General features: G+C 36.4%; 1 protein-coding gene across 1 annotated transcript in view; it reads right to left on the bottom strand.

The window, feature by feature from the left end:
• Positions 1–14,070: 14,070 nt before the first annotated feature.
• LOC143641089 (roundabout homolog 2-like) overlaps positions 14,071–24,433 on the bottom strand; it is a 72,551-nt gene continuing 62,188 nt past the window's right edge. Inside the window, 1 exon segment of the mRNA XM_077108500.1 lies at positions 14,071–14,240. Within this exon segment, the coding sequence (XP_076964615.1) occupies positions 14,071–14,240 (170 nt within the window).

Here is a 24,433-nt window from a genome sequence, read left to right as displayed (position 1 = left end):
GATTTAAAAACAATTACCAATGGGTAATGATTCTACTAAAAGATGAAATAGGCAAATGGAAGCAGCCTGGGTGGTGGGGGGAAGACACATAAGGCTAATATTCAACTTAAGAAAAAGGAGTAACATTTTCAGTAATATACAACCCTTTCTTATGCAAGTAATCATTTACCAAGAAATAAATTAATCAGTAATAGAGATGTTATTTTTTAAATATTTAAAAATATGATGTTATTTTTTAAATGTATAAGAGAAATCCTTATATATGCATGGCAACAAAGTATTAAAAAATAAGTGTGTCCAATATCAGCTAACTCCTACTAAAACTATTTGAATATTATATTACAAGTTAAAAATTGGGCTGGGAATATAACTAGGGCTTGCCTAGTGTGCATGAAGCCCGGGTTCAATTCCAACACTAGGAAAAAAAACATTAAAGTTTATGATGAAGATAAGAACTGCTTTTCTCAACGAAGCTCAAATAGAAAGATAGTTTGGATTTCCTTTGATAAATTCCCAAGTAAAAGATTATAATGCTATCAATGTAATAGGTAGTCAATAAATGTATTAGAGCACATACCCATAATATAAAAATAATTTTCAATCATTAGAATCTAAAATAGATGAATATACTAATGGGTAAAGAAAAAGGGCACCTTACAAAAACTTTGAGTATCCAGAAAGGCATCTCAGATTAAATAAAGCTTTAAATAATCTCAATTTCTATTTGATAAAGGATACATTTCTATATATCCATACATACACTCAGGTACACAAATATTTTCATACTGCATATAATTTATTTCATACACATATATGTTTCAACTTACGGAGGAAGGGGTATTTTGTTTGACCAAATGCTGTTTTGGAGTAAATGAACGTGTGCCATACTGTACATGGCATAGTGTAGTGGGGAGAAGATTGATATATATTGAGATCTCATTATAACTTAGTTGAGGTGATAAAAGGGATAGAATGAATATTCTACTGGAAGCAGAAAATTAAACAAGTGATATAATTTGACAAATGTCAGAGAAATAAATCTGGAGCATCAACAGTCGGAGAAAGTATGGTATGGCAGCCAGTGGGCAGTGAGGTTTTTGGTAATCAGAAACCAGTGGAAGCAGAATGCAGGCTGGCCTTGAAAAGAAAGAACTGAAGAGCACTCAGAAAGAAGGGAAGAAGCAAACACAGCTCAGTCCTAACCTATAGGAAACTTGGTCTGATGAGGAAATTGGTTATCTGAGCCAACATTTGACTTTGGTGGACTCAAACATATGATAAATACACAATATGATACTTCAATGGAGTAAGGAAAATGGGCACCTAACTCAGACTCTAGGAGGCAAGCCAGATTCCAGGCTGAATAGTGCTGGATGAGTCTCCATTTCTTCCAGACATAAGACTTAATGAGCACTTCATTTTCCCTGTGCAAATGCACTGATCCATAATATAGCACAGCATTGTATACATAGAATAAATATAGAATAGAAAATGGCAAAGGAAATAAAGTACTCAATGGTACAGAATGTTTAAAAAACAACAGTGGAATATAGTGTGGCAATGTAGTGGATTAAAGGGCACATGGAATAAAATTCCCCCAAATTCAACTAATGTCTGGAATTATTAGTGAAACCTAAAGTAAGACAGATGAAAGGTTAGTATGCCTGCTCCATATGCTTCGTTTTCCACATGGAGAGAAATGGTTTTGCTCCTCTAGGGGGATTTATGCTTTTGCAATTGAGAAGGGTCAATTATCCTTTCAAATTCTATGTATTCCAGCTTTCTAGGTATGCAGGAAGGGTCAAGATTAAGAATGCTAGGTAATCCTAAGTCTGCAAACTAAATAAATATTATAATTAAAATGGAGTATAAAGTATTTCCATTTATAAAGTGTATGACTTTATGTAAACAACATCACATACAAGACGAAAGCAGAATGGGACCAATTATGATGAGCACAGTCCAAAATGGGTCAAAGTGACTTTCTACACACATTCAATTGAATATAACAAAGCCAAACCAGACCCCAGGGCACCAACAGAAACTTCATTAGGGAAAATGAAGAACAACACACAATGATGATGAATTTTGCAACAATGATCTGGCTGAGGACCAACTACAAAGGAGCACAAACAAATAATGCTAGAACCTGCAAAGAACAGATGAATGAAAATAAAGATAATGACATACAATAACTTAGTAGGGAAAAACGTTGAAAGCAAAACATAGTCGTCCCACATATCCTACCTCCCATTCCACCTTCCCCCAGGACCCTAATGATTTGTTGATTATATCTTATTAAAGACAAACAACAGAAAAGCTTAGAAACATGAAAAATAATTAGAGCATAAAAGTAAGTATTGATAATTAGGAAATGGCAAAATATATTTAATCCTCCATTCTCTGCAAATATATTTTCTGAAATGATTCCATAGTTATAAAGTGCACAAGGATTTTCATTTCATAAAGCCCCATACAATTACGAACTGCACACAAAGCTATTTTCTCACAACATACACTTGCTATGCCACTTCAGGGCAGTAGTCAAAATACATTCGAACATGGGTTTGCTAGATTAGCTCTCTAGGCATAAGGCATAATGCCTCGGACTTTAACTGATATCTTTCTGTAGGTATATCTTGTCATCAGAGGTTTCAAGTTATCTATGTTTACATTTAATGCTACTAGAAATGATAGCTTTCTCTTTCCAAGTTATATCTATTTATTTTCCCAACCATTTGAGGTTTGAGGAAGTATTTAAAGATTTTGGATTATTAAAAAAATGCAGTACTAAAACACCATGTTCGATATTCCTTTTGCATTTGCCAGCTTCTGATACAACAATGAATTGAGAGGCCTCCTAAATATTCAATTGACTTTAATATATTGACACCCGCTGAATTATTTTACTAAGTTTAGTTGAACATCATTGTGACTTTACTTGAAAAAGCAACCATTTCACATTTCACTAAATATTCTATCTATGAGCTAAAAGTCTAAACATAATGCAGAATAGCCTTAGTTAGTTGTGGAAATAGAATAGCATCAAAACAGTTAGAAGCTATGAAGCGCTGAAATTTTGTCTTCAATACACTTAAGAAGAACAAAGCTTTATAAAGCACCATTTCACTACTTATGTTCAATTAATTATAACATTTCTCTGGAGAGACAAATGTACATATTTCACTATAATTTTAAGCAAGTGCAAGTTCACCAAGTGAGACTTCAGATAAATGCTGGGAAGAAAATAGCACTACCATCAACCACAGCTTTGTAAGTCAGAAGACTATTTTTGAAACAGATCCTTTTTAATATAAATCTTTTATATATGCTTAGAGGTGAAGTCCCAGTAAATATTACCTTATCAAAGGCAATTTTTTGGTGGGGTTAAAGTGTGGGCATTAGACCAATATTTCTTACCTGTAGGTTCAATCTACTTAAGCAACATGTATACCCAGAGAGCAGATAGTCAATATTTTCTTATAAGAAGATCCTTGGATCATCTTTAGCATTTAGAAAAGGCCTGAGTTCTGTGTGTAATAGAAGAAATTGCCTTTAAGCTTAAAATATTTCCTGCAGGTGTTCCCACAAAAGATCTTCCCTCTAAAGAAACTCAGCTGAGGCTATGAAATATGTACTTCCAGCTTTGGGACCCACCAGAAGTCACCCAAAATACTCTGAAAAAAGCAACTTGTCAGTTAAATGAATGAATCTTAAGATTTTCCACTCAGGGTGTTGATGAATGTGCAATGTACACACTCGTTTTGCTTAGGCAGTGACTGCTCAGCAAAAACCAGGATTATACCCACAGAAACACTGCCTGCTGGGACTAAAGAAAACAGAAAATAGGACCCAGTGAAGGAAGCCTGCCAACATGTGTTATTGTTTGAGAAAAGTGAGGAATGACTCCCGAGGAATTCAGAGAACCTCTGACTGCTGCTTCCCTCACAAGCCTGGAGCAAGGTGGCTCCCTCCTCCATTTTAGCAGAACAAGTGGTTACCACAAAGAACACATGGAACATGCCCTCCCGAGAGAGCCATGTTGGTTGGTCTCTGGGGCAGACCTGAACGACCTGAAGGACCCATGTTTTCCAAGAGGCACTTATTTTCTTTCTTCTGTCTTTGATACACATGGTTGTCCTAAATGTCTTGCCATTGGCCTCGGTGACATCAGATACTCCGAGACTGTTCCAGAGAGTTTTGCTTCAGCTGCTGCAACTTTTGATGAGTGTTCATCTCAGATAACTCCACCCCACAGCTTCTCTAGATGATGTCCCCCTCTGTGGCCACTGTAGCTGTCCCCTCTGTGGTCTCTCAGAAGCTCCTCTCGAGAGGAAGCAGGACGTCCGCAGTATAGGCAGGACATGGTGCACATGTGTGAGCCTTCCATCTTCCGTTTTTGTTTGTTTGTTTGTTTTTTCCTATATGAGCAGTCTTCTCCTCACCCTTTTTGGAACAGTGGAATAGTCTGAATACTGTTTCCCTTATGCTGCAAAAAAAGTTCTAATGAAATGGGTTTTATTTTGTGTATTCATGATTTCTCTCTTGAGTAGAACCAGCGGACCTGGTGACTCTAAAAGCTAGTAACACTGAGGCTGCTGGTACTAAAAGCAGCCACAAACCAGGGCTGGCAACGCTGAGGGGTCTAGCAGCCAGAGAGGATCAGAGTGCAATGGAGAGTTCCAGAGAGCAGTTGGTAGCTGCTGGCTCCAGCTTCTAGTGTAACAGGTGTCCACTTAACTTTTTTTTCCTTTTTTTGCATTGCAATTTTCTTTTTGTTTTTTATTGGTTGTTCAAAACATTACAAAGCTCTTGACATATCATCTTTCATACATTTGAAAAAAAACAAGGGAGAGAATTGAACCATTTCACTTTTTGAACATAGCCTTCACTGCTCTGAGGCCTAGTCTAAAAGGGATGTGTTTATCTTTTCCTCCTCTCCCTCTTCCCTCCCTAACCTGGGGGCCGGGAAGAAGAACCACAGCCTCTGGGACTAGAATCCTCTGTGCTTCTCTCTAGCTAGCAAAGCAATAAAACTTCTTTTTCCTTTCTCTCCAAATCATGTCCTTGTTATCAGATTGGCATCTGGGACAAAGATGGAGCTTTTGGTAACAAACGAATTATGTAGAAGCCTTCATGTCTGATGGAATGTTTCTGGTAGAGTTTAGACTTTGTTTGGGACCTATCTTGTGTCTTTCTTCCTTCTGTTTTCTGCCTGCTGGAATGGGAATATCCTACGTTTATCTAACCATTGTATTTTGGGAGCACATAATTCATCTGACTTCACAATTTCACAGTTGGAGAGGAATCTGGTCTTAGGATGAGTCTCACATTTAAATGACGTTTAGCCAAGAGTAGACTTTAGAAGTTGAGTTGATGCTGGTATGAGTTAGGACTTCAGGACTGTTGGGTTTTTAATAAATATACTTTGTATGCAAGAAGGACATGCATTTTAAGCTATAGACTGGAATATGTCTCCCCCAAATTCAGATATTGAACCCCTAAATCCCAATGGGATGGTATTTGGAGATGGAGCCTTTTGGAAATAATTAAGGTTAATTGACATCATATGGGTCTGATGAGGAAGAGAAGGGCTGGGGATGAAGCTCAGTAGTAGAGTGTTGGCCTGGCATGCATGAGACCATGGTTTTGGTCCCTAGCATCGCAAAGAGAGAGGCAGAGATATCTTTTTCTCTTCATATCCATGTACAGATCAATTGCCATATGAGGAAATGGCAAGGCACGGCAATGTACAAGCCAAACAAACAAACAAAAAAACTTTATCAGAAAATGATCCTGCCTGCCCATGAAAATTTCTGTTGTTTAAGCCACCCAATGAATGCAATTTTGTTATGACAGCCTGAGTTAATACAGGTCTCATTTTAAAATTTAAAATAATAGGAACAGCAAAAATATTTTGTCTCTCCTACCTTCGTACACCTATGCAGCTTTTTGTGTTTTTTTTTTCAACTGAATCTGTCACCAGTTGAGTTGAGACGACTCAGTTAGTAGGGTTGGAGGATGCTTGGATAAAATAATGCACTACATTGGCACTGCTGCTCTCTCCCGTTCTTTAAGTCAGATGGCTAATGGCGCTACTGCAGGACTCTCAGCGAAGATGATTGTCATCATGCGAGTCATTTGACAGAAGCTTTTCTTCCTCAACACCAGCTGGAGGCCAACTCAAGTATTGATTGCTGTCATTTTGCTTCTGTGAGCTCCCTTTGCTCAACCTTCAGTTTTGCTAAGATATGTTTATAGGGAAGCCATATGTGTGTGTGTGGGGGGGTGAGTGTGCACACATCAAGGTGAGATACTTTTGCACGTGTGCTAATCTTACCAATTTTTGTTTTCTTTTTCACCATGCCACTAGTAGGCCACTTACTCATTTTGGACCTAACAGTTCTCTAACAGAAGCAAGGCTGGACTCCACTGTGATTCCTAGGATTATCCAGTGGCTTCCAGAAAGCCATATGGCCTCCTAGGACTATGGGGTTGTGCACATGTCATATGTTGGAAATGATAAACCCTTTTCTCAAACTATAAGAACTAGATTCATCTGCAAGCAAGAGAGATGTTTTCTTTTGTGAAAAACATGTCCACTCTTACTGCTCCAAGTGTCATTAAAGACTCATTCAAGAGTAAGGAGTGTGGGCTTGGAAGTCAAAGAAGCTTCTAGTTCTGGCTCCCCCAATGACTGGTTGAACAGGTGGAATATTGTCACTTAGCCTCTTTCAGCCTCATAAAATCATCAAGTAAATATTGGTCAAAGGCCCACTGAATGTCAGAGGCTGCACATGGAGATAGGAAGGAAATAAAGAAGAACAAAAATAAACACATGTAGGGTGGGGGGAAAACTAAACTAAAATCTCCAAATCTCAGAGGAACTTACAACCTTGTAAAAGGAGCAGATGTAAAATAAATATGTCTGGGTGTTCTGGGGACACCAAGCTGGGAATCACAGTCTGCCTTTATGTAACATGTGTGATCAGTGACCAGTACTTCAAATGTCCATCTTCTGATGAACTCTTCAGTAGTAGTAATGGAGAGGATGAGAGCTTTGTGCTTATTTAAAGGGAAAAGCAGGAGATGGAAGAGAAATACTGTGGATTAGCTAGCCTATCATGGCATTTGGCACATGACCATGGGACCGGATTTGTGCTGTACCTGAAGACACTCTAGAATGGATGATATTACACTTGAGAGCATAATACAGTTTTGTTACTTTGGTGTTTTTGCAGCTTTGGACTGCCCTAGATTTCTGTTCCCAGAGCAAGACCTCATTCTCCAAGGAAGAGGAAGCTTTAGCAGCAGGCAGTGCTGAGAGGCAACATGCTCATTAGAGTCAGCAATTGCCCTGGAGACAGTGACAGTTACCAGTTTAGACCCGGGACTGGGATAGCCACACTCAGAGTATGGGTCTTCTTCCTGCACATGTGGGGTGTCCACAGTATTGAGAGGTCATAGATTGTCTTTCTAGCAACTGCTATTATGAGGCAACTGAGGCTACAAATGAATATTAATACTCATACAATCTCAGAGTCCATGGAGCCTGAGTCCAATGTAGATTACATATATGATTATAATAAATTTATAGTAAGTATCTAATGATGGTAACCACAGATAGTAATAAGGACACCCAAAAGTATAGAGTGAACTCAGAAGACTTAAGGGAGGATTCAACAGAAAAGCCTATGGTTTATAATTTTCTTATAGGTAGAAAAAATATTTTACATATAGGAAAGGGGAGATATTCATTTCACAAAGGTCAGAATATGTAAAAGCATGAAGAACTAGAGAACTGAGAGAATTTGAGTAATTCTCTCAAAAAAAGGCAAGAACGAATTAGTTAGGAATGCTTTTTGTTGCATATCACAGAACACCCAGAGGAAATAGTTGCAATGAACAAAAGTTTATTTTTATCTCAAAAAAAAAAAAATAAGTTCACAATAAGTAATTGCTGGATATGTTTCAGGGTCAATAATGCCACTCCTTCATGACTGTAACATGACTGCTGCTGCTCCAAACATTGCACACATGCTTCAGGCAGGAGGAATAGAAAACAGAAAATGGTTATGCCTTACTTTTTTTTTTCCTGGAAAGACAAGAATTTGTCAGAATCTTATCAACACGATTTCAAGTAGATATAATCCTGATTGTGTCAAATGTCTCTTCTCATGGTACCATGCCCCCACTACCCGCCCCCCCCAAAAATCTGGGAAAATAAAGATTTATCTTCATCTACTGTTGTATTTATAATACCCCAAAGAATTGTTAGAAATAAAAAGATGGATCAACAGGAAGTGGTGAAAAATTATACATTGTTAGAGTATTCAGCCTATGTACCTGTAGGAGAAATAAAAGTTAAAAAGTAAAGAAAAGGGTTACCTGGTTTGAAAGGCCTCTTGGGCCTATAAATTTTGGTCTTCTGGTCCTCAAGACAGAGAACCCACTAATTTTCTTTTAATATATATTCTGTAAACTCCCTTGTCAATCATCCCTAACACTGTATAGAACATCCTTTGGAAACTTAGGCAATGTTAGCCATTGCCATGAACTCCCTGCTTATCCGACTTCCCCTGAAACTCAGGGAACACAGAACATTCCTCCTTCTCCTCCCTAATCATGCTCCATACTGGGACTCTGGCACATTAAAGGTGAGTGAGTACAGCAGGAAGCAGCTGCTCCTGACGAGAACAGACCTTCCTCATATCCAGCATCTAGGAGCAGTACTGAGATGGGCAAGAGACTGGAGGAAGGAAATTTTATTCAGATCCTGATTGTCACAGATGAGCTTCCTGGCCTCACACAACTCATTCTCTAGGCTTCTGTCATGGAGGATAAGCTAAAATAATAGGGTTGAACTAGTGAAATTATAGAATCCATTCTAGTTCTATGATTATTTGTTGATTTACATCCTTCAGCTCCTCCAAGCATGCACACACACCCTGGCTGTATTTTTTAAAGATTGATAGGATGACATTTAATGGGGAAAAAATCAAGGCAAAAACCTCCCTTTATTAGAGACATGGATCTCTAAGTTAGTTAGATTTACAGTCTTTGTACAAGTAACATTGTAGCCATTAAGGAACCTATGAACTAATATCTCCCCACCACCATTTCCCAGTTTTGGAGTCCTACATTGGTCTAGCTTTAGTCTCTCTTATTTCACTATGAAAAGTTTTGCCATCAAGGCGGCTGGGTAATTCTCTTATTTCCTTCAGAACACATGACTGTTCATTAAGCTTGGAGCTACAGCCTTCATGCTTCTAGACAGTCACAAATATCTTTAAATGTCATTTATGCATGACTGTGTGTATAAGAAAGAGGAGGTTTTGGAATGGGTTCAGGGAAATAATGACCTCGCTGTCATTTATCATCAATAAGCCCTTGAAGATAATCCACATAGGCACTGCTGGACAGAGATGCTCAGTCAGTGTGCTCCACTAGATTCTAGGCTCTGCTTCTGATTGCTCTTCTTGGACCATTTTCTTTATTTAACTTTGGCGAATTACTAATGTTATAGACGATATTTGCTTCTGTTGTGGATGAGATCAAATCACTTGTCAAATAAGCTGATCTTGAAATTTGGGTGGAACGTCTCAACCCTGGGGACTAAAGACAACATGTTCACTGAAGAAGGAAATCTTCATTACTGTGAGTGTACAGCATTCTGTTGTTGCAGGAGAACTCTGACATTTTTCTAACTGGATTGCATCTGCACTTTTAAAAGACAGACAGTAGAGTATCACTGGAGATAATAGGATCTGAAACTCGAAAGCCTTCAAATTTTATTAGAGCTATCTTGATCCCATTTTATTAAGTCACTGGAGTGTTATTTCACATTCCGGTGTCTGCATAACTGCATTGCCTTTGTTTCTCAGTTCTATTTAAAATTCCCTGCCACATCAAGGCTAGTGAATGTCACTGAAGATAACTATCAACATGTAATAACTTCCAACTACAGGAATGTGTAGCTTGAAAGCACTTGAATGATCAGGTCTCTTTGTAATAAGTGGGAGCCAGGGGAGGACAAATTAAGTCCAACCACTTGGTGTGGTTTTCAGATTTAATTTGAGATCTGACCATCCATGCATAGACATAGACATTTATCACAGATGGTCAAGGAATGGAAGTGTGTTCTAATGAACAATAAGTCTACATAAAGCAAATGAAAGACTGATTCCCACATCACAAAGAACCTCTAGATCAACCAATCTCAAAATTACAAAAGAACCTGGGAAAGGATGTAATGTGAATTTGCACCATGAAAATATATTACAATGACAACTTAATTTAGTAACTTGCTTTGAACTTTGTTCTAGTTGTCCATTGTTTCAAAGAAACAAATAAACAAACAAAAAACAAAAAATAAAACAGCAAACTTGTTGACATTAAGCAAGAATTTATTATTATCTTTACTGGCTCTGTGAGTCTCACATAGCATTACAGCCAGATGTTAATTGACTTTTGAAGGTTTAACAGGGTCACGATCAAGATAACTTCTTCAATCACTGGTCTATCATCTGCCTGAGTTAAAACCACTTAGGGCTGTTCAAGCATCTTTTTTTCCATGCCATCACTTCACATGACTAGTTGGAGTATCCACAGAGCATAGTGGTCTGAGAAAATTGGTTTTCCCTAGAGCAGAATTGGTTTTACCCAGAGACAAAGTTAGAAACTACAAGAGTTCTTATGACATAAGATCAGGAGTCAGTCAGACAGTATTACCCCTCTCACAAATTATTTGTTACCAGCATATCACAACGTCAGCCTAGACTCAAGGGTCAGGAATTATATAAGGGCATGAATATTAGGAAGCGTGGTCAGTAGAGGTCCTTCTTCAGAGAACAGCTATAAAAACCTTGTTAATCTACGAGCTGAGGGATTTGCTGTTGCTTACTATGAATAGAGCACTCCTCTAAATAAGATGTTTCTTAACTTACAATGGGGTGATATCCTCATAAACCAAATGAAAATTGAAAATTTCTTAAGTTGAAAATGTGTTTGATACACCTGGTTGGTCCTACTGAGCATCACAGCTTTGCCTAGCCTATCTTTAAGATTAAGTGTTCCAAACACTTCCATGATCCTACTGTTGAACAAACTTATCTAATATGAAGACTATTTTATAATTAAGAGTGAAATATCTCATGTATACACATAATAGGCATTTTGCAGACATGATGGGATGCAAAATAATAAAAAAAACTACTATATCTGAAAACTATAGCATTGCAGGACACTGCAAAGAATGGGTTATTTATGTTTGTGATCTCATGGTTGCCTGGGAGATGACAAGCAACACAAGAGAGTACTGGACCACATTTTGCTAGCTCTGGAAAAGATAAAAATTCAAAATACAATGCATAAGCTCATTTCCTACTAAATGTGCTTTGCTTTTCACCATCCCAAAGTTGAAAATTCAAGTCAAACCATCTTAAGTTAGGGACTATCTGTACTTTTGTATGCATTATCCATTTTAATATTGTAATAACCCAGTGAAAGATGAGGTTTTTTTTATTTGTTTGTTTGTTTTTAGGTAAACTAATTGTTTTATATATTTGGTGCATGACAGCTCTGTACCAGACTGTGGTGGATGGAATTCTACATGGCCCTTGAGGTCTCTGCCCCATGGTGTTCCTCCTCTAACTCTTGTTATGTGACAAAGGGATTTTGCATATTTAATTAAGTTTTCTAATTAGTTGACTTCAATACAAGGAGCTTATTCAGGTGAGACTATCCTTTAAAAGCAGGAATTTTTCTCCAGCTGGTAGCAGAAGAAAAAGTCAAAGAGATAAAAAGCATGTGAAGGAATCCACGAGCCACTGCTGACCTTGAAGATAAAGGGGTTGTGTGAAGGCTGTAGAGAGATTTTAGCAGAGGTGGGTAACAACAGCCCAACAGCCAACGAGAAAACAAGGACTTCAATCCAGCAATCATAAGGAATTATGTTCTACCATAATTAAGGGAATTTTGATGCATGTTCATCCTCAGTTTCCAGGTCTGAACTTAACCAGACCAATCCTTAATTTGGGCCTTATGATCCCTAAGCAGAGAACCCAGTTGAGTCTGGCTGGACATCAAAATTGTAGAACTATGAAATAAGTAGGCATTGTATTGTCACAAAATGTGGTAATTTGTTAGTCAGAAACCAAAAATCTAATTTGGTACCTATAGGGCTTTTGTGGGTATCACACTCTTGCTTGAACTTTGCCTGTTTGTTCTGCTATCCTAAAATACCACAGACTGGGTCATTGATAAACAATAGAGTTTATTTCCCACCATTTCAGAGGCTGGGAGTTCCAAGATGGAGGAATCAGCACATCTGTTTGTCTGGACAAGGCTTCATACTCTAGAGGGAAGAACACCATCCCCATATTGTACAAGGTGAAAGGGAAAGTCTCTTTTATTAGGGTCTTGATCCCATTCACAAGGTCTCATTCCTGATGACATTGCACTGGAAATTTGGAAGAGATATAGGCAAACCAATTTCTAATTCCCCCCACTCCTTTTCCAGTTTTTTTTTCAATGAACTTTCTCTAGTAAATTCATTTCATTTCAAACTCCTTATCTTGGGATTTCACTTTGGAGAATTAACTGAGTTAACAGAGCTGGTCCTAGAAAGTGGACAGTGGGAGAGAATCCTGAGGTGGGGTCATTTACCAGCCTGATGGTAACATAGATGCAATTACTGGTGGAAACTGTATTGTAACTTGTAATTCAATAGCGTCTTATATCTAACCTTCCTCTGAGGTGAATTGGGATGGGATTGGAGGTAATGAATTTATTTTCTTTTGCATTATCTCCAGCATTCAAGTAATATAGGGGAAGTAGTAACTTTTAGAATCATTGAGTGATTGATTGGGTTTTGTCAAATATCATTTATATACTAAAGAAAGGAAAGGATAAACTCAAGTCTTGTAGCCTCATGTTTGGCAACTGGGGTACATGGCATCCTAACTTTCTCTCCAAAAATCTTGTGCAGCTCCACCCCTATGTCCTTGCTGTTTAGAGACCACTTGGCCTCCCTCTCTGTTGGCTTAATTCTGCTCAATTCCTACAGCTTTCCTCAAAAGACACTCCATATTACTGGCATCTCTTAATCTGGAGAGTATCCAGTGCTACTTGAGCTTCCTTTACACATCTCCAGGCAGCACCCTCTCAGCGGCTGCTTGCAGGGTCTCAGGAGCTACAAGACTTCTTTCTCAGGTGAATTTTTCTCTTGCTTTGATCTTGTTTCTTTTTTCTATCCCCCTATTTATCCCCTGTGGAATAAATAATGTGGAATACAAATGTTTATTCTATGCCTTCATATTTTGGATATATATAATTTGCTTCAGACTTTTAGAGGGACTCATGCTGAGAGTTTGCCTTGAATCTCAGTGGAGACTTTGAACTTGAATGTTTGGGCAATCCTTGAATTATTGAGACTTGGAAATGGACTAAATGTATTTTTCACTGTGGGGTGGACATGAGCTTTTGAGGGTACAGGCAGAATATTATGGTTTAGATATGAGGTATCATCCAAAAACTCACTCGTGAGACAATGCAAGAAAGTTTCGAGATGAAATGATTGGTTTATGAGAGCTACATCCTGATCATTGCTGATAGGGATTAACTGGATGCTAACTCTAAGCAGGTGGGATATAGCTGGAGGAGGTGGGGTCACTAGTGGTGTGCCTTTGGGACTTATATTTTGTCCTTGTTGATCAGAGTTCTCTCTCCCTGATTCCTGGTAGCATGTGCCACATTCCTCTACCACATTGTTCCACCATGAAGTTCTGCCTCAACTAGGCCCTGGAGCAATGAACTTGGCTATCTATTTACTGAGCTTCTGAAATCATCCTCCTCTAATCCAGGGTAGCAGAAGTGTTGACCAAGTGTCAGAGAAGTCTAGAATAAATGGTGAAGGTGGGAGATGGTGTACATTACTTAGGCTACAGGACCAACTATGATGGAAGTCCTGCCATAGAGCACAATATAGTATAACTCACTAATACTTCCTTTTCATTTTTATTTTTCTAGGAATTTTATCAGACATCATCTTGAAGCAACAGTGTAATGGATTTAATGTGACAACTGAATGGATCTGACCATTGATATGGATGAATTGTAGCAGATCATGTTTTCCACACGTTTCTTATAATCATCCACAGATTTTCCCACTAACTCATATTTTACCAGTCCAAATCTGCATCTTTTAAACATAGAGCTGTCTTCAGGATGATGAGCATACCCTGTGTACACAAATGAGATGCAAAAAGCCTGAAAATGTATGTTCCTTCAGGAAAAGCCACTAAAAAATAATTAGTGACATAAAGGTACAAATTCTCAGCTCTCTCACAAAGTGATGAACTGAACTCTTGTGAAATATAGACTGCATAGATTATCCGGTTAGGATTGACCTAAGTTTACTATCTGTAGGACTTGATTACCATATTTATGCTTGATCTCCTTCTAGTTAAAGGACAACTTCCCTTGAATTCATGAATTCTTTTCTCTGCCACATCATTTAGAAGCAATTCTTCCTTCTCTTCTTCTCCACTGATATGGTTTGAATGTGTATGCCCCTACAAAATTCATATATTGGAATTTAAACCCCAAGATGATAATATTAGAAGATGGGACCTTTGGGAGGGGACTAGGTGAAACCCTCATTAATGGGAACAATGCTTTTATGAAAGAGCTGGGAGAAATCACTCGGGCCCTTTTGACCCTTCACCTTCTGCCAGGTGAAGATGCAATAACAAGATGACACCTTGGAAATAAAGATGAGCTTCACCAAATCTGCTGGTACCTTGATCTTGGACTTCTCACCCTCCAGAACTATGAGCAATAAATTTCCATTGTTTACAAATTACCTAGTATGTGGTATTTTGTTGTAGCACCAGGAATACATCAAGATCTCCTCTACACATACCCTTTCCCCGGCTTCTCCTTTACTACTTCTCCTCCTTCTTCCCCTTTCTCCTCTTCTTCCTCCTCTCCTTTTCCTCCTCCTCCTCTTCCCCTCTTCCTTCTCCTTCTCCTTTTACTCTTCTTTTTCCTCCTCCTCGTCCTTCTCCTTCTTCTTTTCTAGCTTATTTATTTCAGAAAGCATGGTTCCTTTAAGAACTCAGTCATATCAACTAGTTAAGACTTTATTCTGAGCAATGCAAGATGCCACTGACGAGCTTTGAGAGAGAAAAATGACACAGAAAAATGACACTTTTCTGTATATTTCATGTAGAAAAGACTGTAAGACAGGAGTGGAATGACAGATGATAAGGGGGGAGACTTCAGGTAAAATATGTGTACACACTCACACACACACAGCCCTTCATGGTATGATATGTGTATGTGCCAGTCTCTCCTCCCTTATTGTATATATTTTTAAAAATTTCTATTGTCCATGGAAATTAACAACACTGTCTCCCTTACCACTTGAAGATACGGATTATGGTCACAAGGTCTGGAAAACAAAAAATAAACAAGGAAATTTTTTTGCCATCATTCTCACCCCCTATTTAGGAGTAAAGACCCATGTCTTAATTATTGTGCATGGATATAATTGCCCTCTCTACCTCTATCCTTCCCAATACTGAACTGGGTAGAACATTTTTTCTTACACTCATTGTCACATTTTTTGTCTTATCTTAGGCATTCTTTTTTTGCCATTTTTGTTAAAAAAAATTAAAATCAGCTGTAAATTGATTTTATGAATGAACAAGTGAATAAAATTTTAAACTAATTAACCAAAGTGGGAATATGAAGAGAATGTCAAACCTGAAACCTGGAAAGGCACCAGAACATTAGTGTGGGCTGTGAACAGGAACTGATCATTAGACCCAAGAAGATAGTGCCTGCAAATAATTAATGCAATTATAACAGGAAGAAGAGAATGTACAAATATATATATATATATATATATATATATATATATATATATATAGTATATAGTATATAGTATTGAGCATTTGCTTTGGGAATCATTTTCCTGAGCATTTCCTTTTTCTATTTAGTTATACATACTATTAGGGTTCATTTTGACATAATTATACAAGCATGAAATAAAGTTTTCTCTGATTCAGTTCCTAGTAATTCCCCTTTCCCTCCCCTCCCTCCGTGTTCCCTTTCCTCTATTCTACTAATCTTTCTTCAATTTATCTATATATTTGCTTAAATTAGTGCCGTGTGTGTGTGTGTGTGTGTGTGTGTGTGTGTCTATGATTTACTGTGGTATATTCAAATACCTACATAGGAAATTTTGGTCAGATTCATTCCAGTGTTCTTCCTGTCCCTCCTCCTTTACCCTCAATCCCCTTCCTCTGCTCCATTAACCTCTTCCTACTCTTCCTGAGCATTTTCTATCCATTCCTTAAGTTAATCTTCACAGCAGCCCGATAGGTTTGCATTACTCTAACTTTTTACAGATACTAGCAGCAAGGAACACTTGGGAGAAGTAATGTGTGGACCCTTAATGAAAAGTATGCAAACAACAATTCAAAACTCCACTGGATTAGGTTGAAATTAGGAAGACACTGGTGTGGTTGCTGTGGGGATATATTCTGGCTCATTTGGGATTTCTTATGAAAACTCTGGGGAGGCTGAATCAGCACATACAGGAAATCAATGGTTCCATATATAAAAAGTTGAAGGAGACAGAGAAGCAGCAGCTGGAGATCATGGTGCATGGAGATTCCAACTTAACACAAACATGAAGAATGGCCCTGGATTGCAAAAGACTTAATCTACTTACACATAACATATGATGAAAGAGTACCATTCCTTTGTGAGACACTTACCTGTATTTCAATTCCTTTCATTTTCATGACATAACTCTCACAGAAAGATATTCTTCTCTTCCTTCCACTCTCCTCCTCCCTGGCTTCACTTCCCTTTCCAGTCCATCTCCTCCACTTCTTCTCCACCTCCATTTTACTCCTTCCCCTCTCCCTTTAATGAAGAACAAAGCTAACAGTTGAACCCCAAGTTTCTGATTTCAAACCCACCATGTGCTGCCTCTATTATTTCTGTGTAAAATATGAATTTTCTTGAGACCTATGTGTTAAGTTAGGTTTTTGGCAGGTGTAGAATTAATTTTAATTTATGTGAGAATAAATTTTAAAAGGAAAATTTGACAGGTAAAATTTGAAGAGTTGAAATTGAGAAAAATCAACATAGTCCCCAAAGCAAAAATTATATATATATATATATATATATATATATATATATATATATATATATATATATATAAATTGACTTCTGCTTAACATGTGTTTGAAAAATCATCATTATTTATTATGTTCATCATCAGCCACTTAAGAGCTTGTATTACTGGGGCTGGAATTGCAGCTTAGTGGTAAAGTGCTTATTAGAGCATGCATTAGGCCCTCAGTTTGCTCCTTGGCACATCCCAAATTGATCAATCAATTGATCAGTCTTTTTTGGATTATTTACTAAATTCAGTATTTAGTTTTCCTATCTCATTAGTTCTTTGCTTGATTAAGTAGTATATATAATTATTATTTATTATATTATCTTTATATGAAACTTTCTAATCTTGTGTATTTAAATTCTCTGACTCCGGGCAGTGACTTTCTATTTTTCCCCTATTTTTTTCTTTCCCTTCATTATAGCAGATCTCTGTGTAGCAGTTGCTATGATCATAAACAACCTAATCAAAGCAATCAACATTTGCTACATACCTCCTACTTGTGAGGGCCTGTGCCACATTAGGACTGTAAATGAAGTAACATGCTGTACATGTGTATCCATACAGTATCCACTAGTTACATGTGGTTAATTAAATGTAAATTATTTAAAATAAAATGTTCAGTCCTTTTTCATTGGCCACATAATTCCATTGGTTGTGGTATTGAACAGGACAGGTCATAAAATAGATAAATCATTGTCCATTGTGCTCACAGAAAGTTCTAGAATTAGTGCATAACTTATGCTAGCAATTTATGACTGTATTCTGTGCTGTTTGAATTCACTACTTCTTTCTTCCATTAGATTTTTAGTTCCATCTGCAATACTTGCTGGATGGTAGCTACTCTATAAACAAACATGAATAAGGAGGTGGGGGAAGTCTTAGAATTTGCTCTGCAAAGAGATAAACAATTCAAATATGTCCAATTTAAATTTGTCATGTTTATTTTTTAATTAGTGCTCATCCAGCAAAATTTGTACTCATTTGTATTTAGGAAACCTAAAAAAAAATTTGGTGAACTAGAATAAAAAGAGTAATGGTTAAATATTTTCTATCTGACATAATCACATATAACAGATTGAATTGTCTCTCTTTGTTTATCTGTTCCATACTTAACTATTGAATATTCTCAGGATTACTTAACCTTTTAAATGTGTTTTATGTAAATGATCTCATTAAGAAAAAATACATTTGGGTCAATTCCAGACTTAAATCTTGTACTTTTAGTTTTTGTTTATACCATAGTTAATACATGATGATGATTTTTTTAACAGCTTACCTGAAAATCATTAATTTCATAAATGATATTAGTCAAGATTCTTATTGTTAAGTGACAAATGCCAATCTGAATCAATTTAACAAGACAGAATAACTTAAGGAATACAAGAAATTAGTGAATATCCAACACATAGGAAAGACTGGGGTATAGTTAAGTCTGGCAAACACCTTGATTCAGGGTTTGAAGGACCATAGGACTCTATGCATGGATTGAGCTTCCATTTGCTTATTGACATCATCTTATCAACATATAATGTTATATAGATTTCTTCTGTATGGTGGAACGCATGAATTTTAACTGTTTCTGTGTGTTTCATGTTAAGATTTCAAATCCTAGAGATGTACTTTCTTAGATTAATTTGGTGCAATCCTGTTCCCAAGCTTCCTGGATCATTGAACTCAGCCAGGAATCAGAAAATAATTTTTTTTTTAACCAGTTTTGGTCCGATTCTCACAATTGGATGAACATGGCTGGGAGATGTACTCATGGCTAGTATTGAGGAAGTTATGAAAAGATAAAGGAAATTCTAGAAGGAGACAAAAACAATACACATCCAGGACAATAATATAAAAGAGTTCCCATTTCTTCTCAAATTTTCATTGGCGACTCAGAAACATTTTCCATATGGTTCCGAGTAATCCTTGGGTCTCAACACTCAGATTGCTGCAGACAGCTCTATCAGGCACTCTCTCCTGTTTTTTTGTTATCTTTTCTAACAAAAGGAGCAGTGTTAGTATTCACAACAGCACGATACAATGAAATCATCTGTTTACCAAGCACCAAAGGCAGTGTTAGATATTATTTAACCCTTATTGTGGTTAGAAAGAAAATAATAACAATTGTTCTCTCTTTTTTCATTGCTAAGATCATAATTGAGCATTTAGCAGAAGTTCCATTCCTGAGTTTCTTTCTTTAATAGGCAGTGACCTTTAACAAATAACCACTAATATAATTAATGTTTTCCTTCTCAATCTTGCACTCTCCACCCATTGTCTACATTCTGTCTTTCAAATTATATTGGGTCATACAGAGGACACATGCTAGATGTTTGGATTCCAGAATTACAAGCTTCACAGCCAATGTGTATTTGCATAAAAGCAGACTTCTTTTTCAGACATTAGACACACAGAGCAGCCTTCAGTCTGCCAACTTTATTACTGTTCATTTCACCATCCTACAGCAGCTCTTCCTAAAACAGTACCATTAATCTCTGCAATATAAGGTACTCGTCCATAATCACTCACAGAAGAAATAAGATACTGTCTTGTTCTATGGAATACATCAATGATATGGTATTGTTAAGCATTTTATGATTCAGGAAAAAAAAACATGATAAAACTGAATGAATATTTGAACGAAATAGCTTGAAGACAAAAGTGGAAAGCAGAAAAATAATATAGATCTTTTATTTTGGTTGGGTGTGCTATGCCAGCAATACTGTCAAAATATCTGTGTGCCCATGTGGCAGAAAAATGAAAATGCTTTGATAGGTAGAGACTATCCCATATATTTTACAACAGACAGCCACAACATAACCCTGTATATGATATGTTCACATTTCAAGCCCCATTCTGTGACTGGCTGAACCAGCTAATGGGTTACTCCATATTCGAAGATTTACACTAAGCTTTTTCTTTCCAATTTTCCTTGGACTGCAGGAGTTACTGATGCTAATTGAACACTGCGGCTCAATAAACAACTTTGCTATCTCAAAAAATACACCCTCTTTGCCAGCAAGATGTTTGGAGTGATTCCAAGAAAAAGACAAAAAAAAAAGAAAAGTCTGATCAATGGAGAGAAGGAACCACATTGAAAGGTTTGCAGTCCTATTTTCACTCTGGTCATAAATCATTATCCACTCTGGCATTGATTAATTGGTCTTTCTCGAATTCTCCAGAATTCTTATGAAAATCTAGGCTAAAGCACTATTACACTATTAGCAGAAGACAGAAAGGGATACATTTTCTAAATGTTGTCTGGAGATAACAGTGTGTAGGCAAAAATGTGCCACATTGAAAGTAGCTCTTTGGTTATTTACATTTTTAGAGTGATTTAGTTTCTTTTGTCAAAGTCTTCATTCACCCCCTTTCTTATCTCAGGTCTACAACCAAGCCAGAGAGGGTGAGGGTGACATGCTCTACATAGTCCACCTGTCACTTGTGATACCAGGGCATCCTGGCCCCATTGAAAGTTTCTATGTTATGATGTCTAATTCTTCAGGGTTTATTGCTAATGATCCAGTTTTCCATTGGTAATTGAAGCTAGTATCTTAAACAGATTAAAAATGGGTTAAAACAGCTGTCTGAATGTCACATTTGGTCAGGCTTCTGGAGATGAGGCTCTGAATTCGAACAACAGTTTCACTTTGAGAATTAATAAGCTTTTAATTTGAGGCCTAATGTCTACTGATTCCCGTTTTCTGTTCACTGACTGCTATCTTGCCTTCCTTTACTCCTCAATGACTGCAGTTTTTTATTTTGCTTATGTGTTTCTTTTGAAGAAAGTTTGTAATTACACTTTACAGTTTGTTAGTTACAATTTTAAGTGATACATACTATTTATTAAAGAATAGCTATGCTATAAATTTATCAAAGTATACAATCATACAAAAGGAAATAAACCAACAGGTCACATTCAAAAGCTCAAATACAGACCCATGTATATACAGACACTATGTACATGACAGCTGCTTTTGTGTATGAATGGTTTTACAGAGAGCATTTAGAATAATGGCTACCCATTACAGATAATAATGAATCCAGATTCCTATTTTAAAAACATGAGAAGGTTATATTTCAGGCAGATAAAAAATGAGTGAGTCAGGCACAGTGGTAAATGCCTGTAATCCCAGAGTCTCAGGAGGCTGAGGCAGGAGGATCGCTAGATCAAAGCCAGCCTCAGCAACTTAGCAAGGTCATAAGCAACACAGTGAGACCTGCTCTCCAAATAAAATACAAAATAGGGCTGCAAATGTGGGTCAGTGGTCAAATACCCCTGAGTTCAATCCCCAGTACCCTCCTGAAAAAAACCCCAAACCAAACAACAACAACAACAAAATCACATTTAAATTTTTTTTGTACATGAATAGAAAGGAAAATGATGTCAGGGCTATGAATTGATTGCTTGGAAAGATAAAACACACACACACACACACACACACACACACACACACACACATAAAAGCTACTATTTATTAAACAAATACACTAATAAACTAATCCTTTTAAACAACTTGGGGACATGAACAAAACATTTGATTTGGGGAACTAACAAGAAGTAGTAGGCAATTTGTGATCAGTATTTGCTCCAATGAGTGTAATTATTGTGTAAATTGTGGCTCTTGACAAAAATCTCTGATTCCTGTTGAGATGTTGTTAATGCCCCAGGAAGAAGCCTGCCTTCTCCAGTGTGATTGCTTACAAAGACACAGCTGTTTCCTTCCTCCTTTTTCCCACAGGAGATGGTCAAATTGCCAGTGTTTCATTTTCAAGTGCCATTGTTCACATAGAGCTTTAGGAAAAGGCTCCTGCTTTTTTATTGTTAATCCAATCCTAAGTGATGATCTTTATTTTAATCCTGTAACATTTTATAACAAATTTATTAGGCACTGACATTAGCCACTAAGGCACAAATAGCTCTGTCACTTTTTTTTTTAACTTAACCAGTAATTTAGTAATTTATGCAGCCTCAGAATTACTTTATTGGTATGTGAAATCTGTTTTCATGAAGAATTTATGGGAAAAATATAAATCAAGACCTGTTTCTTCAATACCTTTCTAACATCATTCCATTAGTTATGATTCTGACCGAAAAGCAATGTGATAACGTTTATGACTTGATAGGATACTTTAACATCATATTTTATATTGCATATATACAATGATCAAGAAGGAAAGTACAATTGTTCTATATTCTGAGGAAAGAAGTTAAATTTATTCATTAAAGAAATTGAAGAATAGGTTAAAGATGTTAATGATAACTGAATGCGAGCTCATGCTGGGACCTTATATGAATTAGGTTTGGCAGTCTCAACAAACACTAGGCAAGCCCTAGTTATATTCCCAGCCCAATTTTTAACTTGTAATATAATATTGAAATAGTTTTAGTAGGAGTTATCTGATATTGAACACACTTATTTTTTAATACTTTATTGCCATTCATATATAAGGATTTCTCTTATACATTTAAAAAATAACATCATATTTTTAAATATTTAAAAAATAACATCTCTATTACTGATTAATTTAATTCTTGGTAAATGGTTACTTGCATAAGAAAGGGTTGCATATTACTGAAAATATTACTCCTTTTTCTTAAGTTGAATATTAGCCTTATGTGTCTTCCCCCCCAACACCCAGGCTGCTTCCATTTGCCTATTTCATCTTTTAGTAGAATCATTACCCATTGGTAATTGTTTTTACATCACCCTGTTGGGATATTTAAATTTATTGATTGCACCAATCTACCATCATTCAAAATTAATCAAGCAAATTTAAATCTTTATATTCTCTATTCCACTTTCATTTCTATGATAATATTAGCATCTTTGTACTCACTGCCAGTGAAAGTTCGTTTAATGGTAACCCTTCATTTTCACTTCTGAGCATCTATATTTATAAATTTCTGAGTATTCTGATTTTTGTAGTTTCTAGTTAGCTATATTTAAAATTCTACTGGGACTTAGTTCTATTATTATCTTACTGAGATAAGTCTTTTTCCCTTAAATTTCATGTTATTCATTATTAATTTTAGCAAAACTCCACTTTATGTAGAGCCTAGTGATAATCAAGCAATAGTCTTAAAAAATAATAATTATTCTTTTGTGGGAGGTAGTAGATATGAACTGGGGGTGGGGAAAGATAATGAGTCTATTTTTATGCTTTAGTTTTAGCCTAATGATTTCAAGTGTTCACAGCACAGAATTGTGGAAATGCTGAGGAACATGATGCACTCATACCTGTTGAGAAAGTGCAGAGTACTGATCTCAATTAAGTTCTTGAAACATAATTCAATGATTTAATAACTCACTTTTCTCATCACCTTCACAGAGTTCCTGGGATTTGCATGATTCTTTCCCAAGAGTTAAATTGGTTAAAAAAAATATGCAGCAAGGTATGGCATAAAATACCTTTGGGGTCACTAAAGAGTCTAATGGCAGAATAGGTACTACAGATCCTGGAAGAGTATTAATCCCATGAGGTGTCCCAGGACAAAGGGTTTTATGTCACAGAATATGTATAAATAAGTCAGGCAGTGATGAAAACTCTACATATATTCAAACCTCGAGCTTCCAGTTCTTTAGCCTCTTCTTAGTTTTTAAAATAACTTTTAATACCCCACATACTATTTTTGAGAAAGAATAAAACAAGGGTAATTTGATGGGAGTTTGAGATACAAATGATGCTAACACAGAATTTACTGTATGAAATGTATTTGAAAACTTTGGTTTTTGGGTCTTTCCCATTAACATAAAAACATTACTCAAAACAATACTTTCTTAAAAATCAGGGCAAGATTTAATAAAAGATATTAATCTATTTCTCAAGACAAGAATTATTTCCTTTTAAAGCACTCTGAATATTTAATTCTAAGCACCGTGTCTCAGTGCTTGCTTGCAAAAAGAATAAAAACAAGAACTATATTTGACAGAAACAAATTATTGAAAAATGGGTCTAGAAAAAGAATGTCTGAAAATTGTTTTAAATAAATGTGTGCTATAAATCCTGTATCTGTCCAGGTATTATCATTATTTTTTTTTTGGAAAGAGTACTATGGTACTATGGTCTAAGGGCAGTTATAGTGACCTGCTGTCTTCCATGGGAGAGAGAGAATTTATTTTCACCAATTAAAGATTCTAAATAATATTTTTATATAAATGCTTTTCTGCAATATTAAAATATATATTTTTCCTTAGCTAATATCTACAGTAATCAAGATAAAATAGTGCGTTTTTTAAA

Source organism: Callospermophilus lateralis, unplaced genomic scaffold (assembly GCF_048772815.1).
Source record: "Callospermophilus lateralis isolate mCalLat2 unplaced genomic scaffold, mCalLat2.hap1 Scaffold_84, whole genome shotgun sequence".
NCBI classification, from domain to species: Eukaryota; Metazoa; Chordata; class Mammalia; order Rodentia; family Sciuridae; genus Callospermophilus; species Callospermophilus lateralis.
The sequence above is the reverse complement of the archived record's forward strand: the minus strand, read 5'-3'. Positions and strand labels throughout refer to the sequence as shown.